At 38.2% G+C, this 22641-nt stretch overlaps 1 protein-coding gene across 1 annotated transcript in view; it reads left to right on the top strand.

Moving 5' to 3' along the window:
- LOC130218269 (piezo-type mechanosensitive ion channel component 2) overlaps positions 1–22641 on the top strand; it is a 92706-nt gene that overhangs the window by 40140 nt on the left and 29925 nt on the right. Inside the window, 12 exon segments of the mRNA XM_056450410.1 lie at positions 851–1016; positions 1149–1392; positions 4506–4602; positions 6240–6405; positions 6710–6799; positions 8794–8915; positions 10422–10493; positions 11041–11141; positions 14088–14208; positions 16090–16158; positions 17175–17341; positions 17571–17758. Coding sequence (XP_056306385.1) covers positions 851–1016; positions 1149–1392; positions 4506–4602; positions 6240–6405; positions 6710–6799; positions 8794–8915; positions 10422–10493; positions 11041–11141; positions 14088–14208; positions 16090–16158; positions 17175–17341; positions 17571–17758 — 1603 coding nt within the window.

Raw genomic sequence — 22641 nt, 5'->3', positions numbered from 1 at the left:
CTTAACTCTTTTAATCGGTACACCTTATATCAGCGATCAATTAAGTATGTTTTTAAGGGTTAGTTCACCCAAAAAATGAACATCAGCCAATGATTACTTGCCCAATCGAACTTATTTTAAGAATTATCTTGGGGTTTTCCAGCTTTATAGTCTGGAAGATTTTGATCAGCTGTTCAAAAGAAGTTCAATAAAGTGCATCCATCCATAATACTAAAATCTGCATCTGGCTGTAGGGGGTGAATTAGGGCTGTCATGATACTGGAAATCGGTACCAATTGACTAAAAACGTCTATTTCTCGCTAACATTTGAGTTCTTAAACAGCGCTGATTTGGCATTGTGTTCAGGCTCTCAACAGAAATGACTGTGATTGGCCGTGAAGGTCATCAGTTCACCAAACTCAGCGCTGTTTACTGAGTGTAACCACAGATACAGGGACACTGGAGTGTTTTAAAGCCACGATTCATCAGCGGATCACACGTATGTCAGCTTATAGACAAACCAGCTGATTGGTGTGACTTTGAAATGCTCCAGTGTCCCTGTATCTGTGTTTACACTGGAGTTCGGTGAATGATGACCTTCATCTAAAGTTCACTATTTAATCAAAATAGAAAGTTCTTATTTTTATATTGCATATTTAGTATATGAATAATGTCTTATGTTATGGTTTTAATGTTAGTATTCAGTATTTAGTAAATATACTAGTTAAAACGTTATCGGTTCAAACCTAAAGTGGATGGAAAGTGTCTTAAAAAGGATTGCATTTGACTTTCTGATTCCTGGATGTAGCCTAAAAACAATGAGGTGGAGTTTCTTGCAGACTTGACCTGTTGTTGTGTGTTTTTTCTCCAGATGACTTCATGCTGCTGCTGTGTGCGTCGCTGCAGGGCCGTGTGTTTGAGGAGGAGTGCGTGTCGCCCGTTCAGCTGTTAGCGGGTGATAACGTGGAGATCTGTCGAGATCTGGACGCCGCCACCTTCAGCCAACACAACCCTGTCCCGGACTTCATCCACTGCAGGTCAGATTAACATGCATAATGACCATGGAGATTCATCTGATTCTTGTGCCACATCTAAGACCGTAACCTTTCCAAACCTTTCCCCATCTCATGGCTCGCTGTGAACGTAATAGTTGTGTTTTGTGTGGTCAGGTCGTATCTGGACATGCTGAAGGTGATGGTGTTCAGTTATCTGTTCTGGTTTGTGCTGACCATCATCTTCATCACGGGCACCACGCGCATCAGCATCTTCTGCATGGGGTATCTGGTGGCCTGCTTCTACTTCCTGATCTTCGGCGGAGAGCTCTTACTCAAACCCATCAAGAGTATCCTGCATTACTGGGACTTCCTCATCGCATACAACGTCTTCGTGATCACCATGAAGAACATCCTCTCTGTGAGTACAGGCTGTCTTAATAACTCTTATAGTGCATATGAAATTAAAACCAGCTGTATTGATTTTGTTAGCACACATTGCTAATTTTGTAGTCTTTAATTAAAATCTGAAAATGCGCTTTCTGTTTGTTTAGAGTTACATTCGCAAATTACATCAGTCTGAGGTATTGGGCGTGGCTAACATACTTAGCCACGCCCCTCCAGTTGTCAATTTTGACATCAAACAGAAATGGTGAGGAGGAGGAGTCAGTTAGGTTGTAATAACTCTCCCCGAACCCTTTTACCCATCTTTCTGAATGAAACGCCCACTTTACTACATCCAATCAGATTGCAGTAAAAAAACAAGCCACGCCTATTGTTTTCTCATTTAATATTCTGTTTTTCTAGGAGCTTTGTCACAATACCAAAACAAAAACAATGGCAGCTTCTGGTTCATGCAGACTTTAAATTCACTGAACTATGGGGTTGTAGGTTTTAATTCATATTAACTGGCTCTTAATTTTCCAGTGTCTGTGTAAAGCTACCCAATCAGGCCAACACCCGTACAGTCAGCAACAATCTCTTTAACAAAACTCTATTCATAACTCTATTTGCAAAAATGCTTTAATAATCTTCCTCACAATAACATTTGTAAGTCCTCCATGTATTTATAGAGCATATGTGGTGAGGACACTGACCTGGACAGACTGTACATTGTTATTTAGTGTACTGTACTGTTATTTAGTGCACTGTACTGTTATTTAGTGCACTGTACTGTTATTTAGTGTACTGTACTGTTATTTAGTGCACTGTACTGTTATTTAGTGTACTGTACTGTTATTTAGTGTACTGTACTGTTATTTAGTGTACTGTACTGTTATTTAGTGTACTGTACTGTTATTTAGTGCACTGTACTGTTATTTAGTGTACTGTACTGTTATTTAGTGTACTGTACTGTTATTTAGTGTACTGTACTGTTATTTAGTGTACTGTACTGTTATTTAGTGTACTGTACTGTTATTTAGTGTACTGTACTGTTATTTAGTGTACTGTACTGTTATTTAGTGTACTGTACTGTTATTTAGTGCACTGTACTGTTATTTAGTGTACTGTACTGTTATTTAGTGTACTGTACTGTTATTTAGTGTACTGTACTGTTATTTAGTGTACTGTACTGTTATTTAGTGCACTGTACTGTTATTTAGTGCACTGTACTGTTATTTAGTGCACTGTACTGTTATTTAGTGTACTGTACTGTTATTTAGTGCACTGTACTGTTATTTAGTGCACTGTACTGTTATTTAGTGCACTGTACTGTTATTTAGTGTACTGTACTGTTATTTAGTGCACTGTACTGTTATTTAGTGCACTGTACTGTTATTTAGTGCACTGTACTGTTATTTAGTGCACTGTACTGTTATTTAGTGTACTGTACTGTTATTTAGTGCACTGTACTGTTATTTAGTGCACTGTACTGTTATTTAGTGCACTGTACTGTTATTTAGTGTACTGTACTGTTATTTAGTGTACTGTACTGTTATTTAGTGTACTGTACTGTTATTTAGTGCACTGTACTGTTATTTAGTGCACTGTACTGTTATTTAGTGTACTGTACTGTTATTTAGTGCACTGTACTGTTATTTAGTGCACTGTACTGTTATTTAGTGTACTGTACTGTTATTTAGTGCACTGTACTGTTATTTAGTGTACTGTACTGTTATTTAGTGCACTGTACTGTTATTTAGTGCACTGTACTGTTATTTAGTGTACTGTACTGTTATTTAGTGCACTGTACTGTTATTTAGTGCACTGTACTGTTATTTAGTGCACTGTACTGTTATTTAGTGCACTGTACTGTTATTTAGTGCACTGTACTGTTATTTAGTGTACTGTACTGTTATTTAGTGTACTGTACTGTTATTTAGTGTACTGTACATTGCACATTATTATTAGAATGTTATTCAAGTAATATATATTTTTTAAAGGGGTAAGTAAAAGTAAAAAAGGGTTTGTATAAGTCTGTATAAGTCTGAAATTTCACTCATAATGGTCTTAAAATGTCTTAAATTTGACATGTAGAAACCACATGAGGTGGTTATTAATTATCAAATAATATTAAATATTACAAGCGTAAACATTAGGTGAGCAGGTCACATTGTAACCCCGTGTCCTAACAACACGCTATGCGACGAGATACGCAGTGATGAGAAGTTTGGCTGTTTGCACCAGACAAAACACAACAGAAATATAAATACAGACATTCAGAAGCACAGAATAGTGCACTCACTGCACTCCAACACAATGGTGAGGTTTATAATCTAATGAATACTTATTAAAGCTCTTTAACATGATTAAATGTAGATGCTGAATCACTGATGTGTGTTGGTTTGCACCTTTGAGTGTCAGTTCTAGAGATCATCATTGTCAGTTTTCTGTTGTTCAGCTGGGTGTAATAGAAGCTGTTTTTTTTATATATAATTTTGAGGTGCTGGTTTAAATAAAAACTCCTTTTATTATGAAAAAAATTCCTTCCATCGCGTGCCGTTGCTTTTATTTAGACTTAAAGCAATGTGATAGTCTGGCTCGCTCCTGTTGGTGTCATCAATGCTAACCCAAACCTGGCAACCTGCGCTTGTGTGTGTGTTTTGAACCTGGAGTGCAATACCTAGTTTAACCACTGGGTGTCAGACTTACTGCACCTTAAAGTATATATGTTTTTAAGGGTTAGTTCAACCAAAAATTAACGTTAGTCAATGATTTACTCCCTCAATTAAAGTTATTTTAAGAATTATTTTGGGGTTTTCCAGCTCTTCAGTCTGGAAGATTTTTATCAGCAGTTCAAAAGAAGTTCAATAAAGTGCATTCATCCATAATAATAATAATAAAATCTTCATCTGGCTCTAGGGGGTGAATGAATGTCTCCTTTAGTGAAACCATGTGTTTTTTTTCTTAGGAATGTACCCATGTTTAAAAAATGTAAACTTCCAGAACTGATTCACAATACAGTGTTCAAACATCAGCCTTGTGTTGTTTAGTTCTTGTTATTCTTACTGATGTTGTGTGTGTATGTGTGCGTGTGCATGTGTGTGTGTGTGTGTGTGTGTGTGTGTGTGTGTGTGTGTGTGTGTGTCTCAGATAGCGGCGTGTGGTTATATTAAAGCGCTGGTGGCGAATCACTGCTGGCTCATCCAGTTGTTCAGTCTGGCCTGCACTATTAAAGGATATTCAAAGCGTAAGTCCTGCTTCAAACTATTACATTCGCTCTGAACTTTAGTGTTGTGTGACTTTTAACACTTTACAGTATGGTTCTACAGTAAATGTCTGCAATAATTATGTTACTATAATAACTTATCGACAATTTATTGAAATGTTTAATGAACCTGAGCTAATATAAACATTTATAGTTAATAGTTGTATATTTATCAGCTTAAATACTGTACAAAATGCATTGTTAAAAACACAAATTGTCTTTGTTTTAATATAAAGGTACTGATAATAGTAATAGTTAGCTCTAACGGTAATAAGTGTAATTGTAGTATTAAGTGATATACACTCACCGGCCACTTTATTAGGTACACCTGTCCAACTGCTCGTTAACGCAAATTTCTAATCAGCCAATCACATGGCAGCAACTAACTGCATTTAGGCATGTAGACATGGTCAAGACGATCTGCTGCAGGTCAAAGCGAGCATCAGAATGAGGAAGAAAGGAGATTTAAGTGACTTTGAACATGGCATGGTTGTTGTTGCCAGACGGGCTGCTCTGAGTGTTTCAGAAACTGCCGATCTACTGAGATTTTCACGCACCACCATCTCTAAGGTTTACAGGGAATGGTCCGACAAAGAGGAGATATCCAGTGAGCGGCAGTTCTGTGGGCGCAAATGCCTTGTTGATGCCAGAGGTCAGAGGAGAATGGCCAGACTGGTTCCAGCTGATAGAAAGGCAACAGTAACTCAAATAAGCACTCGTTACAACCGAGGTCTGCAGAAGAGCATCTCTGAACACACAACACGTCCAACCTTGAGGCGGATGGGCTACAGCAGCAGAAGACCACACCGGGTGCCGCTCCTGTCAGCTAAGAACAGGAAACTGAGGCTACAATTCACACAGGCTCACCAAAACTGGACAATAGAAGATTGGAGAAACGTTGCCTGGTCTGATGAGTCTCCATTTCTGCTGACACATTCGGATGCTCGGCTCACAATTTGGCCTCAACAACATGAAAGCATGGATCCATCCTGCCCTGTATCAACGGTTTAGGGTGGTGGTGTAATGGTTTGGGGGAGATATTCTTGGCACACTTTGGGTCCATTAGTACCAATTGAGCATGGTGTCAACGCCACAGCCTACCTGAGTATTGTTGCTGACCATGTCCATCCCTTTATGAGCACAATGTCTCCATCTTCTGATGGCTACTTCCAGCAGGATAACACACCATGTCATAAAGCACCAATCATCTCAGACTGGTTTCTTGAACATGACAATGAGTTCACTGTACTCAAATGGCCTCCACAGTCACCAGAGCTCAATCCAATAGAGCACCTTTGGGATGTGGTGGAACGGGAGATTGGCATCATGGATGTGCAGCCGACAAATCTGCAGCAACTGTGTGATGCTATCATGTCAATATGGAGCAAAATCTCTGAGGAATATTTCCAGGAGCTTGTTGAATCTCTGCCACGAACGATTTTAGGCAGTTCTGAAGGCAAAAAGGGGTCCGACCCGGTACTAGTAAGGTGTACCTAATAAAGTGACCAGTGAGTGTATATGAATTGTGCTGTTTAGCCGATTTCTGCATTAGCAGCAGGTGTTGTTTGTGTTGCTCTGACTGTGTGGGTTGACTGTGCTATGTGTGTGTGTGTGTGTAGCGGAGCAGCAGGCTAATAAACAGTGTGAGCTGCCGAGTGACGAGGCGGGCATCATCTGGGACAGCATCTGCTTCGCTTTCCTGCTCCTGCAGAGACGCGTCTTCATGAGCTACTACTTCCTGCACGTGGTGGCCGACATTCGCTCCTCACAGCTGCTGGCGTCCCGGTACACACACACACACACACACACACACACACACACACCAGTCATGATCCCTAAACAATCAGCACTGTGGATCATCATCATCTCCAGCTCATTATTAAAGGAACACGACACTTTATTTTGTAATTAATTCTCATTTCTAAGTTATTTATGAAGCATAAATAGTCCTCACTTTAGACTAGCTGACAAAACTGCATGAAGTTGTGTTAATAAAGCGTTTAACTATTACTATATCCCTAAATAATAACATGTAAATGTCAATTTGACTAGTTTACTAATCATCTACTTTTCTCATTTTCTCTGGCAGAGGAGCCGAGTTGTTTCAGGCCACTATAGTGAAGGCGGTGAAAGCCAGAATCGAGGAGGAGAAGAAGTCCATGGATCTGCTGAAGAGACAGTGAGTTCATTAAACGTTCACTCTGCTTCATAGTGTGCTGACAGATGCTGCTTTCTGCCATGTATGCGTGAACACACACACACACACACACACACATGCTCACACAGATCACTGCTTAGTTGTTTTAAATGTTCTCTCAGATCATCAACATACTACTTATTGCATTTGTTTAATGTACAGCTCTATATATATATATATATATATATATATATATATATATATATATATATATATATATATATATATATATATATATAGAGTTGAAGTCAGAATAATTAGCCCCCCCTTTGAATTTTGTTTTTCTCCTAAATGATGTTTAACAGAGCAAGGAAATGTTCACAGTATGTCTGATAATATTTGTTCTTCTTGAGAAAGTCTTATTTGTTTTATTTCGCCCAGAATAAAAGCAGTTTTTAAATTTTTTTAAAAAACATTTTAAGGACATAATTATTAGCCTCTTTAAGCTATATTTGTTTTCAATAGTCTACAGAACAAACCATCGTTATACAATACTTGCCTAATTCCCCTAACCTGCCTAGTGAACCTAATTAACCTAGTTAAGCCTTTAAATGTCACTTTAAGCTGTATAGAAGTGTCTTGAAGAATATCTAGTCTAATATTATTTACTGTCATCATGACAAAGAGAAAATAAATCAGTTATTAGAGATGAGTTATTAAAACTATTATGATTAGAAATGTGTTGAAGAAATTTGCTCTCTGTTAAACAGAAATTGGGGAATGAAATCATTCATGGGGGCTAATAGTTCTGACTTCAACTGAATGCAGTAGGCAACGTCTAAAGTAGATAAAGACCTTTAATCAAAACACCACATTTCTGAATGTACTCTGCTCTGATTGGTCAGAAGTCCCCTGTTCAACTCTCATTGGTTATATGGCCCTACTCTGCTCTCATTGGTCACTTGTTGGTACTGTGCTCCTATTGGTCAGATGGCCCTACTTTGCTCTTATTGGTCCTGATATCAGTACTCTGCTCTGATTGGTCAGATTGCCCTACTCTACTCTCATTTTTCAGATAACCCTGCTGTGCTCTCATTGGTCAGATGGCCTTTACTCTGCTCTGATTGGTCAGATGGCCCTACTCTATTGTAGTTTTTCAGATGTTCATACTATGATATGATTGGTCATATGGCATCTACAGTGCCCTGATTGGTCAGATTGCCCTGTATTGTTATTTTTCAGATGGTCATACTTTGCTCTGATTGGTCAGATTGCCCTGTATTGTTATTTTTCAGATGGTCATACTCTGCTCTGATTGGTCAGATTGCCCTACACTATTGTTATTTTTCAGATGATCATACTCTGCTCTGATTGGTCAGATTGCCCTGTATTGTTATTTTTCAGATGGTCATACTCTGCTCTGATTGGTCAGATTGCCCTGTATTGTTATTTTTCAGATGGTCATACTCTGCTCTGATTGGTCAGATGACATCTACACTGCCCTGATTGGTCAGATTGCTCTACTCTATTGTTATTTTTCAGATAGTCATACTCTGCTCTGATTGGTCAGATTGCCCTACTCTGCTCTGATTGGTTAGATTGCCCTACGCTACTCTCGTTTGTCAGAAAACCCAGCTCTGCTCTATACATATAACCCACAACCCAGCTCTGCTATCTACAATGTTATTTGTGCAAATGTTATGTGCAAATTGGCATGTAAAGTAAGTTGTTATATAAATAAGTCTATATGTGTTTAAAGAGTAGTGATGTTTGTTCCACAATTACTATCATCAAGTGTTCATGAGTTAATCCATGCAGACTTGTGTCGATGTGATCTGTAGAGTAACAGTGTGTTAGTGGATCATGGAATCTCTGCCCAACTCTGGAAGGTTTTTCTTTGTGTCCGTCACACCCACTCCAGCCCCGACACGCTCGCATCTCTGCCTGTTGATCTGCTGTTATTCTTGAAGGAGAGGCTGAATCAGGTCAGGGGAATTAACATATTTAAGATTCCTGCCGCTCTGTGTGTTTGTCAGGATGGACCGCATCAAGAGCCGACAGCAGAAGTTCAAGCGAGGGAAGGAGCGGATGCTGTCTCTGGCTCAGGAAAGCGGAGAAAGACACTCAGTGCTCAAGGAGGAAGAGGAGGAGGAGGAAGGTACGTTTACGTCACAGCTTTTCCTTTACTAGTCAAAGTCAGATTTATTGTCAATTTTGTCACATCTGCAGACATGCAGAGAACTGAAATGACGTTACTCTCATACAAATAACAGAAATACTTTTGAAAACCACAACAATAAAGAGTATTCAATGAGGAAGTGTATTATTACACACATATATATTCATGGATGGATGGATTGATAGTGATAAATGATAAAAAATAAGCAAGTAAATAAAGTAAAAGTAAATTACATTTACATATTAGAGTGACTGATAGAAGTGTGTTATTGTACACACACAAAGATGGATGGTTGACGGACGGACGGACAGATAGTTAGATGGATGGTTGGATGGATAGACTTACAGACAGATGGATGATGGATGGATGGACGGACTGATGGATGGATGGATAGACTTACAGACAGGTGGATGGATGGATGGGCGGATGGATGGATGGATGGATAGACTTACAGACAGATGGATGATGGATGGATGGACGGACTGATGGATGGATGGATAGACTTACAGACAGGTGGATGGATGGATGGGCGGATGGATGGATGGATGGATAGATGGATGGATGGATAGACTTACAGACAGGTGGATGGATGGATGGATGGATGGATGGGCAAATAGATGGATGGATGGATAGATGGATGGACGGACGGATGGACAGATAGATGGATAAATGGATGGATAGACTTACAGACAGATGGATGATGGATGGATGGACGGACGGACGGATGGACTGATGGATGGATGGATGGATGGATAGACTTACAGACAGGTGGATGGATGGATGGATGGATGGATGGATGGATGGATGGATAGATGGATGGACGGACGGACGGACAGATGGAAGGATAAATGGATGGATAGACTTACAGACAGATGGATGATGGATGGACGGACGGACGGATGGACTGATGGATGGATGGATGGATAGACTTACAGACAGGTGGATGGATGGATGGATGGATGGATGGATGGATGAAGTTATACATGGACGGACGGACGAACATATAGATAGATTGATGGATGGATGGATGGATGGATGGATGGGCAGATGGATGGATGGATAGACAGATGGATGGATGGATGAAGAGATACATGGATGGATGGATGGGCAGATAGATGGATGGATGGATGGATGGATGGATGGATGGATGGGCAGATAGATAGATAAATAGATAGATAGATAGATAGATGGATGGATGGATGGATAAATAGACATGTGTACAGTATATATGGTGTGTGTGTGTGTCTGCAGGAGCTACAAATGGTGTGTATTCCTACACACAAGTTTAAGTGGATCTGTCAAAACACACACTTTAGTTCAACATCAGTGTCTGCAAACTGAAGGCTCATAAATTCCACAAGTGCCTGCGTTTAACAGTGGCATTACATGCATTACAATCAAATCTGAAACACATGAAACGCACATACCAGACCTGTGTGTGTGTCTGTCTGTGTGTGTGTCTGTCTGTGTGTGTGTGTGTTACAGGAGAGAGCAGCAAAGAGAAGAAGAAAGGCAAAAGGAAGCAGTGGTGGAGGCCGTGGGTGGATCATGCGTCCAGTTAGTGTCTCTTCTTCTTTCTTTACGTGTTTATTTGCAAACTAATGATGTCAGGAAACCTCAGTGTTCATCTGCGTAATCTACATTAGTTTGGATTTTTATATTTTCTGTTTTTATTTATGTATTGCTAATAGAGTTTTATATTATTTATTTATATAGGTTATATTATTTAGTATTTAAGTTAATCACTGAAATGAATTTAATCTGTGTTTTTCATAGATATTTTAGTGTTTCTGTAGAAAAAATATGTATATAATGCATTTTTGTGTATATATAAATAGCTTTTTTTAGGGCAAATTTACCAAATGCCAACACATTTAATAAAAACATCTCAATATATGAATGTTGTGCATAATTTTAGATGATTTATGTCTAAATTTAAGTGACCTCAACATTTTCCTGTGGGTTTTTATTCTTTTTTATATATAAATATACTTACAAATGAATGAATATTAAGTATTTTCTTCACTCGTTCTGAGAAAACTCAATGTGTTATGCATATTGTGTTCCCTCAAAGTAAGTGGTGTGTATGATGTCCTCTTAATAGTGGTCAGAAGTGGCAATTATTACTTATTTGAGACCGATAGTGAGGAAGAGGAGGAAGATGAGGACAGGAAGGATGAAGAACCTAAAAGATCAGCGTTCCAGGTAAATACTCCAGAGAAATCAAATGTATTTGATATTTAATTTTCATGATCAAGTCAATATAATCCTGTAATGATTATTAATGATTGTGCTATCACCACCCACGGTTTGGAGCACACGTGACCCGCAGATTAATACCTGTGTTTTTTAACTTGTAGTTTAATCCAGCATTTATAATGATCACAAAGAGATCACCTCCCACGTCATTCACATCACATACAGGCTTTTTCCTGTAAATGAAGATAGTTGTACTCCCTGTTTTTATTTCACATGTCGTAACACTGTTTAACTGTGCCGTTTCTTCACTGTGTTCTTGTTTTGTTCCCTCATCTGTATTTAACAGTGTTTGGTTACTTAACCTGTTGCATTAACAGAATTAGTGCAGACCCTAACTCACTCCTGCTCTGTCCTCTCCCATAGAGAGCTATCCGAAAGTTTGCCTCTGCTTTGCTGGCTTTACCAAAGTCTGTCATTAAACTGCCCAAAACTGTACTGCAGTATATAATCAGGGCAGCCAAGGTACTTCACCATGCCTGATATATCTCCTCTATTCCTGTGTTCTGTAGTGTCGGCTCTGTCCCCATGAGCAGCCATGCATCCTCCTCATCCCCAGACACACAATAAACATGCGTATATGGCTAGAATAAATTATACGCCATTTAACTGGAGAGCAAATTGAGCCTGATTATCATGTGCTTATCAGTCTTCTGGCTGTCATGTAAATTATTATTAACCCTCCTGTGAAAGTTTCATATATATATATAGATGGTAAGTATATAGATAGTAAATATATATATATATAGATAGTAAATATATATATTTATAGATAGTAAATATATAGATAGCAAATATATATATATATATATATATATATATATATATATATATATATAGTGAAGTTTAACAGAGAGAGATTTCTTATAGTTTGGCTGGAATAACAACATATTTTAAGAATTGAAAATCTGCTAAGGTCAATATTATTAGTCCAAGTATAAATCAATAAAAAAATAAAATAAAATACTTGATGTTAAATTTGGCAGACATGCAGTTATACAAGAGAAGTTATATATGTTATAATATATTATTATTAATTTGTGTAATACTGTTATGCATTGTTTTCTTCTGGAGAATGTTCTATTTCTTTTAGATTTGGCTGGAGTAATGTAAATAAACAAAAAGTGTAAATAAAACTGTAAGGTCAATTCTATAAATCATATAAAACATTATTATATTTGTCGATTGTAAACAAACTACTGTTGTCCAATGACTTGCCTAATTAACCTAATTATGCCTTTAAATGTCAGTTTAAACTGAATACGAGCATATCTGGTGAAATATTATGTACTGTCATCATGGCAAAGATAAAAGAAATCAGTTATTAGAAATGATAATGGTAAAATATCTCTGTTAAACAGCACTTACTCAGGGAAATATTGAAAAAATGAGGCATGAGGGCTAATAATGTTGTCTTCACCTGTATGCTGAGTTGCATGATGCCGGAAATGCAGTGTATTATGCTGTAGATTGCAGTGGCATGCGGGGCTGGGTGATACTGTAAATGTACATCTGAGATGCATCTTTTGGCTGGCGTTGTAGAAGTGTGGATGTATGAAAGTGTGGAGTTTTTATAGCTCATTTAAAGTTAATTTGCTGAAATGATAGACAGGTTTATTTCAGTAACTTGATTTACAAATCTGACATTTTGTTGTGTTGATTAAAATAATTAAAGGACATTTACTTGTGCATTTAGTTGTGATGTGACTTAGATGCATGAATGGATGGGTGGACAGATAGCAAGGCAGATAGACAGATGGATGGATGGATGGATGGATGGATGGATGGAAAGTCAGATAGTCAGATATATGGATGCATATTAAGATGGATGGGCAGACAGATAGGTAGCACTTTAGGTGGATGGATGGGTGGGCAGATAGATATATCGATAGCACTGTAGAGGAATGAATGCCTGGATGGGCTGATAGATGGATGCATGGATAGACATATGGATGGATCGATAAATAGACAGATAGATATATGGATGGGCACTTTAGATAGATGTATAGGCACTTTGGATGGATGGATAGATAGATAGATAGATAGATAGATAGATAGATAGATGGATGGATGGATGGATGGATGGATGGATGGATGGATGGATGGATGGATGGATGGATGGATGGATGGATGGATGGATGGATGGATGGATGGATGGATGGATGGATAGATAGATAGATGGATGGATGGTCTGATAGATGGATGGATGGGGCAGTTGGATGAATGGATGGATGAATAGACAGATAGTTTAATGGATAGATGGAAAGACACCTAGAAATATGGATGGATATATAGTTGGATGGACGGGTAGATGGGTAGCACTTTAGATGGGTGAATTGGTGTATAGATGGATGAGTGGATAAATAGATACTACTTTAGGATGGATGTATGGATAGATGGATGGACGGATATGTGGTGTGTGTGAATCATCCAGCTCTAGATGCATGTGAGTGAGCTGCAGAGGTTTTTCTTGGGTTTGGTGCTGGTGGTCAAACAAAGGCTGTGTTTTTCTCCTTTGTGAACAGTGTAATCATTCTTTTTCTGGAGCAGAACTGACACCACAATCACAATTCCTGTCCTCTGGAGCAAAACATCCCCGAACGCTGGTTTCCTGTCTGTGTATTGTGTTTCTGTCTGTGACGGACGGGAATATCTAAAGTGACGCTTTTCCTAAAACAGTGTATTTAACGTCTCTCTTTAATCCCCTTCTGGAAGATTGAGGCCGTTTTTATCCTGCATGTGTTTGTTTTTCTCTGGAGGAACGCTGAAATCAGACTCAGACGCTGATTCCAAATGTTGCTCTGTAGTTAATTAGAAAGCATCTATGCATATAAACACACAAACCCAAATCCTGCTTGTGTTCCTGCATCTCACGTCACTCTTTTTGCTTCTCAGTTTGTTTATCATGCTTGGATTACGGACTCGAAAACCGCCATGAAAGAGCGGCGGAAAGAGAAGCGGAGGTTCTGGCAAAAGTACACCGAGAGCAACACAAACAAGAAGGAGCAGAAGGAAGGTAACGAGAAAATGAGTTCATATTTAATTAAATATTACATGAAAAAAATCGAGATCGGTGCATTTTAAGACCTCATTTTCCCCAATGTTAAGTCAAAATGAGGTCTAAAAATCTTTGGAAAGACTCTTGAGAGGTGATGAATTGAACTGTATGATTCCTCTATATACTCTGTAATGTAACGAATGTCCACATGTCAGGAGGTGTGACCTGCTAGTGTATTTTGAACTCTTTAGCTGTCGTCTGCTTTGCTGTGGTTTTTAAATGGAGGCCAGTCTTGCTCCTCCTCTGCATTCTTTGGGTTTGAGAGATGAAGAAAGCCGTGTTAGATTCGCTTTGGTCGATTCATCCCATATGAGGGTGCCAGATTGAGCCAATGAAACATTCACTTAATATACTGACACTTGGATAGGGTCAAAATGCAGCTAATAGACATCATCACACTTTTTCAGGTCATTGTTGACAGTGAGGATTGCAAATAGAGGAAACAATGCATAATGCCTGCTTCAATGGTCAACAGACAGGGTAAAAAGGTGTTTAAAGGTTCTCTAATCAATAGAGAAAAGAATAAAACTGTAATATTTGGTGTATATAATCAGAATATAGTGAAGAATAAAACTGTAATATTTGGTGTATATAATCAGAATAAAGAGAGGAATAAAACAAAAGTTTGTTAAATGTAATTGGAATGTAAATAGGAATAAAACTATCATATTTGGTCTATATAATTAGGATATGGAGAGAAATTAAATGTTTAAATTTGATGAATGTAATCAGAATATTGAGAGGAATTAAACAAAAACATTGGTGCATGTAATCTGAATACAAATAGGAATAAAACTATAAAATTTTGCGTTTACAATCAGAATTTAGAGAGGAATTAATTGGTAAAGTCTCTTGCGTGTGATCAGAATATAGATGTTTATATATGTATATATATGTTTGTTTTTTCTTTTTACAATTAAAGCAATATGATGTTAACTAATGTGCTGTACAATCATGCTGTAAAAATACAACATCTTGAATTTTATTTTCATGACATAGCACATACAAGAAAAATACAGCAAGTGTAAACTGAATATATATATATATAGGAATAAAACTGTGAAGAATGCTGTAAGTGCTGCTGGAGTGTGGAAAATCTATTTAAATCTGCAATTGAAATGTACAGAAGCAAATAGATGGTGTAGTATGCATGCATGATTTCTTTCCACTAGGAAGCAACACTTTAAGAAAATCAGATCCCAAAAAGTCAATCAAAAGAAATGATGATGATGATGACAATATTTGTTTCTCTGCAATATTAAAACACTATTTTTGAAGATTAAAATGTCTATTGAAATTTGCCAATAGATGAAGTGTGATAAAATAAACACTTAAATCTGTATCTTGTATGATTTCTTTTCACTAGGAACACTTGATGAGATGCTAACACCAATGAGATGCAGAATCAATGTATACAAAATAATTATTAGAAAAGTAATTATTAGTTTGATTATAATGAGACACACACACACACACACACACACACACACACACACACACACACACACACACACACACACACACACACAATAAACAAATAAACAAAAACACTTCATTAAAAATGTACACATGGACATCCTCTATATACTCTATAACTGCAGGGTAACTATGTTTATAATAACTTTAACCATTAAAAGCTATCAGTTACTAGTTAATTAGTTGAGGGTATCAGTAACTAATAAAGTGATGGTAAGTAACATAAGTTTAACTAGATTGTAATGCAGTGATGTGCACCTTCTGTACAGCTGCTTTGAAACAGTAATTAATGAAAAGCGCTGTACAAATCCACTTGAATTGAACTGAATGACTGTAATCAGACTGCTGTTGTTTTCTCTGCAGTGAATGTGATCATTGAAGAGGGAGATCAGGATGGAGGAGTGACGGAGGAGGAGCTTTCTGACAGTCCAGGTGAAAATAAAGCTTCAAAAACTCTTTATTTCAGCTAAAAATGAACCTTTCTCAAGTGTTTGTAAACTTCTATGAATTTGGGTCATCTGTTGAACACAAGACAAGATATTGTGAAGAATGATGGAAAGCAGCAGCCGTTAGCTACGTTTCTTTCCACCTATTTTTAAGCATGTTTTGGAATATTGCGTTAAAAAATACTTAATAAAAATGGCAAGTTGTGCATAAATGTGAAAAATGCACATAAAAAGCGTATGCACACTAGGATAATTAGGATAATAGGATAATTAGAGTAGGATAATCCGATGAGAAAAAATGCACATAAACCCTGCTGTGAACACATTTAGTGAATAAACTCATCAGTCTTCATGCGCTTCATCAGTCTGCATGATGTAATGTTGTGTTTGACAGATGCTGATCAGATATTAATGTGTGTGTGAGGGTCTTTGCGTCATTAATGTTGGTGTTCAGCTCTCCATGTTTCCAGATTTCTATTGTTGCAGATGTGAAATGTTGTTGTTCTGATTGTAAAAGGCCTCAGCTCTCCATCAGTCTGTTATCACAGTGCTTCGGTATTATTATTCTTCTGTTATTATTCCCTCCAGAACTGTCTTGAGCATCCAAAAGCCACCGCATTCATTGCGTTTCATCTTCGGCTTCTGAGGCGCATCTCATTTATTAGTAAAGAAAAAACACCACAGAATCAAATCCCAACACATCCAACTACACTTCTCTGATCAATATTTGCTCCAGTTTAGCAGGAGGTGACCGTGTTGTTCCTGATTAGATGGAAATGTGCTTTATTCACAAATGTTTATGCAATATTCCAGTCTTATGCATGAATCTAAATCAGATCTTTGGATGGAAATACAGCTAGTGTCATCTATAACTGAAGCATCATGGAAGTCAGTGTCTGTTTGTTCCAGCATTCTTTAATATGCCTTCATTAGTGTTCAACAGATGATAGTTTAAAAACTGACCCTTTAACATGTCCTTAAAGAGTCCCGTCTGTCCTCCAGATAACATGATGAAGCGTGTTTTCAACATGGTGAAGTTCTCCTGGGTTCTGTTTCTGGCTCTGCTGGACAGCTTCACCGCCTGGCTCAACTCCATCTGTCAGGAGCACATCGACATCTCCAGCGTGCTGCGAATCGAGCGCTGCATGCTCACGCACGAGGCCAAGAAGGTGGAGCTCACAAAACACACACCACATGCACTATCTAGGGGTTTGCAGAAATAAATACAGTTGAAGACAGAATTATTCCAGTTGCTTTGTCCATTATTTCCCTAATGATGTTTACTGACGCTTCACAGGACCTTTAGGCTGGTATTGCTGAATCATTGAAGAATAATAAATAGTCTGAATCACACGTGAGGAATGGTAACGGCTCCAACATGGTGTGTGTTTTCTGCAGGGTAACGTCCCCTCGCGGGACAGCATTCACATGTACTACCAGAGGCAGATGTGCAGGCCGGCGTCCACACAGTCCAGTCTGGAGCCCACAGAGGAGGCTTACTCTGACTTCAGCCCGCTGCGGACAGATCCAGATCTCCCCCTGCAGGAGCGCACTGAGCTGCAGACCTCCACAGAGATTCTGGCCAGGTCAGAAAACACACTCTTCTGTCCGACGCTGAGAAACGCTGCTGTTAGTACACTGTAGAAACGTGGAGTTTCACAAAATCGGTTTGCGCAGTGGGTAGAACGATCGCCTCACAGCAAGAAGGTCGCTGGTTTGAGTCCCGGCTGGGTCAGTTGGTGTTTCTGTGTGGAGTTTGCATGTTCTCCCTGTGTTGGCGTGGGTTTCCTCTGGGTGCTCCGGTTTCCCCCACAGTCCAAACACATGCGCTACAGTTGAATTGGGTAGGCTAAATTGTCTGTAGTGTATGAGTGTGAATGAGTGTGTGTGGATGTTTTCCAGGGATGGTTTGCGGCTGGAAGGGCATCCGCTGCGTAAAACAAATGCTGGATAAGTTGGTGGTTCATTCCGCTGTGGCGACCCCAGATTAATAAAGGGATTAAGCCGACAAGAAAATGAATGAATGAATAATTTTAATAATAATTATTTATTTTGGTGGCGCAGTGGGTAGCACGATCGCCTCACAGCAAGAAGGTCGCTGGTTTGAGTCCCGGCTGGGTCAGTTGGCGTTTCTGTGTGGAGTTTGCATGTTCTCCCCGTGTTGGCGTGGGTTTCCTCTGGGTGCTCCGGTTTCCCCCACAGTCCAAATACATGCGCTATAGGGGAATTGGGTAGGCTAAATTGTCTGTAGTGAATGAGTGTGTGTGGATGTTTTCCAGGGATGGGTTGCGGCTGGAAGGGTATTCGCTGCGTAAAACAAATGCTGAATAAGTTGGCGGTTCATTCCACTGTGGCGTCCTCAGATTAATAAAGGGACTAAGCCGACAAGAAAATGAATGAATGAATAATTTTAATAATAATTATTTATTTTGGTGGCGCAGTAGGTAGCACGATCGCCTCACAGCAAGAAGGACGCTGGTTTGAGTCCCGGCTGGGTCAGTTGGTCAACTGAATATGGGTCAACTGAATAATCTAAAATGGCCATAGTGTATGAGTGTTTCTCAGTGTTGGGTTGCGGCTGGAAAACATATGCTGTGTAAAACATATGCTGGATAAGTTGGCGGTTCATTCCGCTGCGGCAACCCATGATGGATACAGGTAATAAGCCAAAAAAGAAAATGAATGAATGGATGAATAAAAGAATGTGTATATAATCTATATATTCTACCCCACTACAACACTGTGACGCTCTCTCTCTCTCTGTCTCTCTGTATATATATATATATATATATATATATATAGCAACTAGTAACTAAAACAAATAATGAAAACTATTTACAAATAGATAGATAATATACTATATACAAAACATATGATTCCTGTACATGCACGTGTGATTTATTATAATGTAAAAATCTGTTCATCTTGAAGTCATTTTTCCTTGTGCCTCCACACACAATTTACTTAAAATAATGACGAAGAATATAGCAATATAGCAAAATTACAGATATTAATAATGCAGCTTCTCGTTAGTGTCGCAGCTGTAAATTAGACCGTGTTCTGGTTAAACGAGCGTGTGATTCAGTGAAGCAGTCTGGGATTTCACAGCTCAGTTTATTTTGATGGTTCTGTGTTTACTCGGTCACGCCCTCAGTAGTGCACACTCTGCAGATAAGGTATTTGAGAAGGGCTTAGTGTGCCAGATTTGAACAGCAGGCTTCTGTCTCAGGCCTCAGCGAAGGACACGTTACTCCCTGATCCTTCACTAAATCAACAACACACAACTATTCATCGCCTCGTTTAAAGATACACTCACTAAACACACGTGTGCCAATCTATACAATGCAGATCACTCACTCGCTTATACAGATAAAGTCTGAATTATTCGCCCTCCTGCTAATATTTTCTCCCCATTTTCTGTTTAATGGAAAGAACACATGTCTAAACACAATAGTTTTAATAACTCATTTCTAATCACTGATTTCTTTTCTCTTTGTCATGATGACAGCACATAATATTAGACTAGATATTCTTCAAGACACTACTGTTCAGCTTAAAGTGACATTTAAAGGCATCACTAGGGTAATTAGGGTAAAGTTAGGGTAATTAGGCAAGTCATTGTATAACAGTGATTTGTTCTGGAGACAATCCAAAACTAATATTGCTGAAGGGGGCTAATAATATTGACCATATGATGGTTTTAAGCCCATTTAAAAAAAAAAATAGCCAAAATAAAACAAAAGACTTTCTCAAGAAGAACAAATATTAGAGGAAATACTGTGTGAAATTCCTGAATCTGTTGGGGAATATTTGGAATAAAAAAATCACCAGGGGGCGAATAATTTGACGTCAACTTTATACATTAAATGCTCATTAAGGCTGCAAGCATTTGATCAGAAAGTACAGTAAAAAGAACAATACTGTAAAATAATTTAAACATTTCAAGCAGCTGCTTTTACCATGTAAATATATAGTAAAGTATGTTGTTTTTCTGGGATGTCTCCGGTCTTCAGAATCACATGATCCTTTAAAATCAGGTTTCTGATCAACACATATTTCTGCTGCTTGTTAGTTGGTTTGGATAAAGACATGAATAAATGATGTGAAACAGGATCTTTAGTAGCGTTCAATGTTTTTACTGTCACTTTTTTAATGCATCTTCCTCATTAACAATAGTTTTAGATTATAGTCAATTCTGAACTTTGTTTTAAGAGTTCTGAAATATTCACGTTTTATTTCCACGGTGAGTTTAAGTATATGTTAATACCATAGTAAACTGTCCATAAACTGTAGTAATGTACTTTGATATGCTGTGGTACTGACTGGATTACTTCATTCATGCACCATGCTATTTGTCCTTAAAAACCCCTGGTCCTTGTGACCCCTGAGCATAGGCGGAGCGTGTGTAAGGCTGGGGAAGGCTTAGCCTCCCCCTGGCCAGAGACCACGGAGATAGCAGCAAAGAAAAAAAACTGCATTGAAAACATGTAACAGGTGTAAGGCAGAATATGAATGTAATTTAATCTTAATGATTAACAGAACACCTTAGTTATTGTAAGTTTGTCAATCAAATTCAAAGTCCCCCTCCGCACAATAATGGAACTGACCAACTTTGCACTGATGATCGCTGTTTATTACTGGAGTTGGCAGCAGCTCTGAAAACAAAACCGAAAGTGCTGGCCAGCGGAATATTCTGATTTGCTGGTCGAGGACATAAGAAATAAACTGATAAATGAGTATTACGGCAGAGGTATAATAACACATTACTCTGGTTTAACTGGTCTTCAGTATTAAATGAAATGCCTTATTTTGGTTGTTTCATTGTAATGTAGTATTCTAGCCTAGTGTAGTAATCGTGTTTTGCATTTTAATTCTGCTGTTTTTTTTAATTAATTATGTTTTAATTTGTATTTTGAATGATATGAATCTAGTTGAAACAAACAATCGCTCACGCTAGCTAATGGCTGCTGGATCACCTTTACTCTGCAATGGTTGCCTCTAATTTATTAGAGCCTATAAGTTGACCACAGCCCGTGATAACGCAAATAAACAGCTAGTTTATGTTGTCATATTTTCATGGTCTTTTTTGTTGTTTCTAGTTTAATAAAGAAAAATAAGTTCAGTATCCTAATCACAGTTTAAAATGCTTATTTTTACATATTTATTACTGAATTACAAGCTCAGTGTTCGATTGGCCTCGTGGTAAAGTGAATGATTTCGGGTTGTTGACACATTTTTTCTATTTATTTATTTTTGCAAAAGGGTTGGAGACTCAAACGTCACTCGTTAAATCAATTAGCATATTACCAGAGATCATAAATATAAGAAACAAGCTATTATACACTTAGATTAAGAGTAGGCACTGAGGTCCACCCTATTTAGGTCCACTCATTTTAAAACTTCTGGCCCATGACTGCATATCGAAAGTGACTGTAATAATGGAATAAATGGAATCAAATGATTGAATGTGCGTGTTGAACATATGACCTTTGTCGATAGGTGATGCTTTTGTGGAAACCTCTTCTTGGTCGGTCGCAAATCTTTTTAAATGCATTAAAGGGCAGCGCATGTCTTAGCCTTACCCTGGAGTTTGTTCACCCTTCGCCTATGCCCCTGAGGGACATGAAATGGAGACAGCTGGATGTTTTAAATGTTTAGGAACATTTATTGATAGTGGATTTGCTGCAAAGCAGAGATTAGATCTCATTAGGAGGTTACTATAATTTGGTGTGAGTCTGGTGTTCTGGAGATGGTATATAAAGACAGTGTTGTGAGTTTTGACATGATTGCATTGTAATGGACTGTTGCCAATTAAAGAAAAGCAAAAGCTCTGTCGAGTAGTACTAATTACCAGTGCAATTGTAGGTAAAGCACAAAGACAAGCAAATGAAACGTATTCAATGAGAATTCAACAGAAAGCACATGTCATTACTGAAGATCGTTCACATCCTTTAAATCTAACATTTCAGCTCTTGCCATCACAAAGATGTTTTGGGCAACCTCGAGTACAGAAGAGTGTGTGTCAAATGTCCGCTGTGCCGACTGCCATCAGAATGCCATTTAAATGCTGGGTTCTGAGTGTGTGTATGTTAATGTGATGACACTGAGTGTATTTGTGTGGCCTGTCTTTCCTGTGATGTGTGTAATGTGAACGCTGATGCGGTTGTGTGGTGAAGCCGAAGAGAAATTTCCACTTGTGGACAAGAAAGAAAGGGAAGTAAAAATAATATTAAGGTAAATTAATTGTTACGTACCATTACAAATATACCATGATAGGGAATTATTACCTTATCAGGTCACACTTTACTATCAGGTCCCATTAGTTAGTTAATTTACTAACATGAACTAATAATGAACAACTCTTGTGCAGCATTTATTAATCATAGTTCAACATGATGAGTGTGTGGATGTGTGTGTGTTTCTGTAGTGTTTACAGTGAATCCAGCATTGATGAGTGTGTGAATGTGTG

This window comes from Danio aesculapii, chromosome 24 (assembly GCF_903798145.1).
Source record: "Danio aesculapii chromosome 24, fDanAes4.1, whole genome shotgun sequence".
Lineage (NCBI taxonomy): Eukaryota > Metazoa > Chordata > Actinopteri > Cypriniformes > Danionidae > Danio > Danio aesculapii.
Note: the sequence above shows the minus strand (reverse complement) of the source record. Positions and strands in the feature narration are given on the sequence as shown.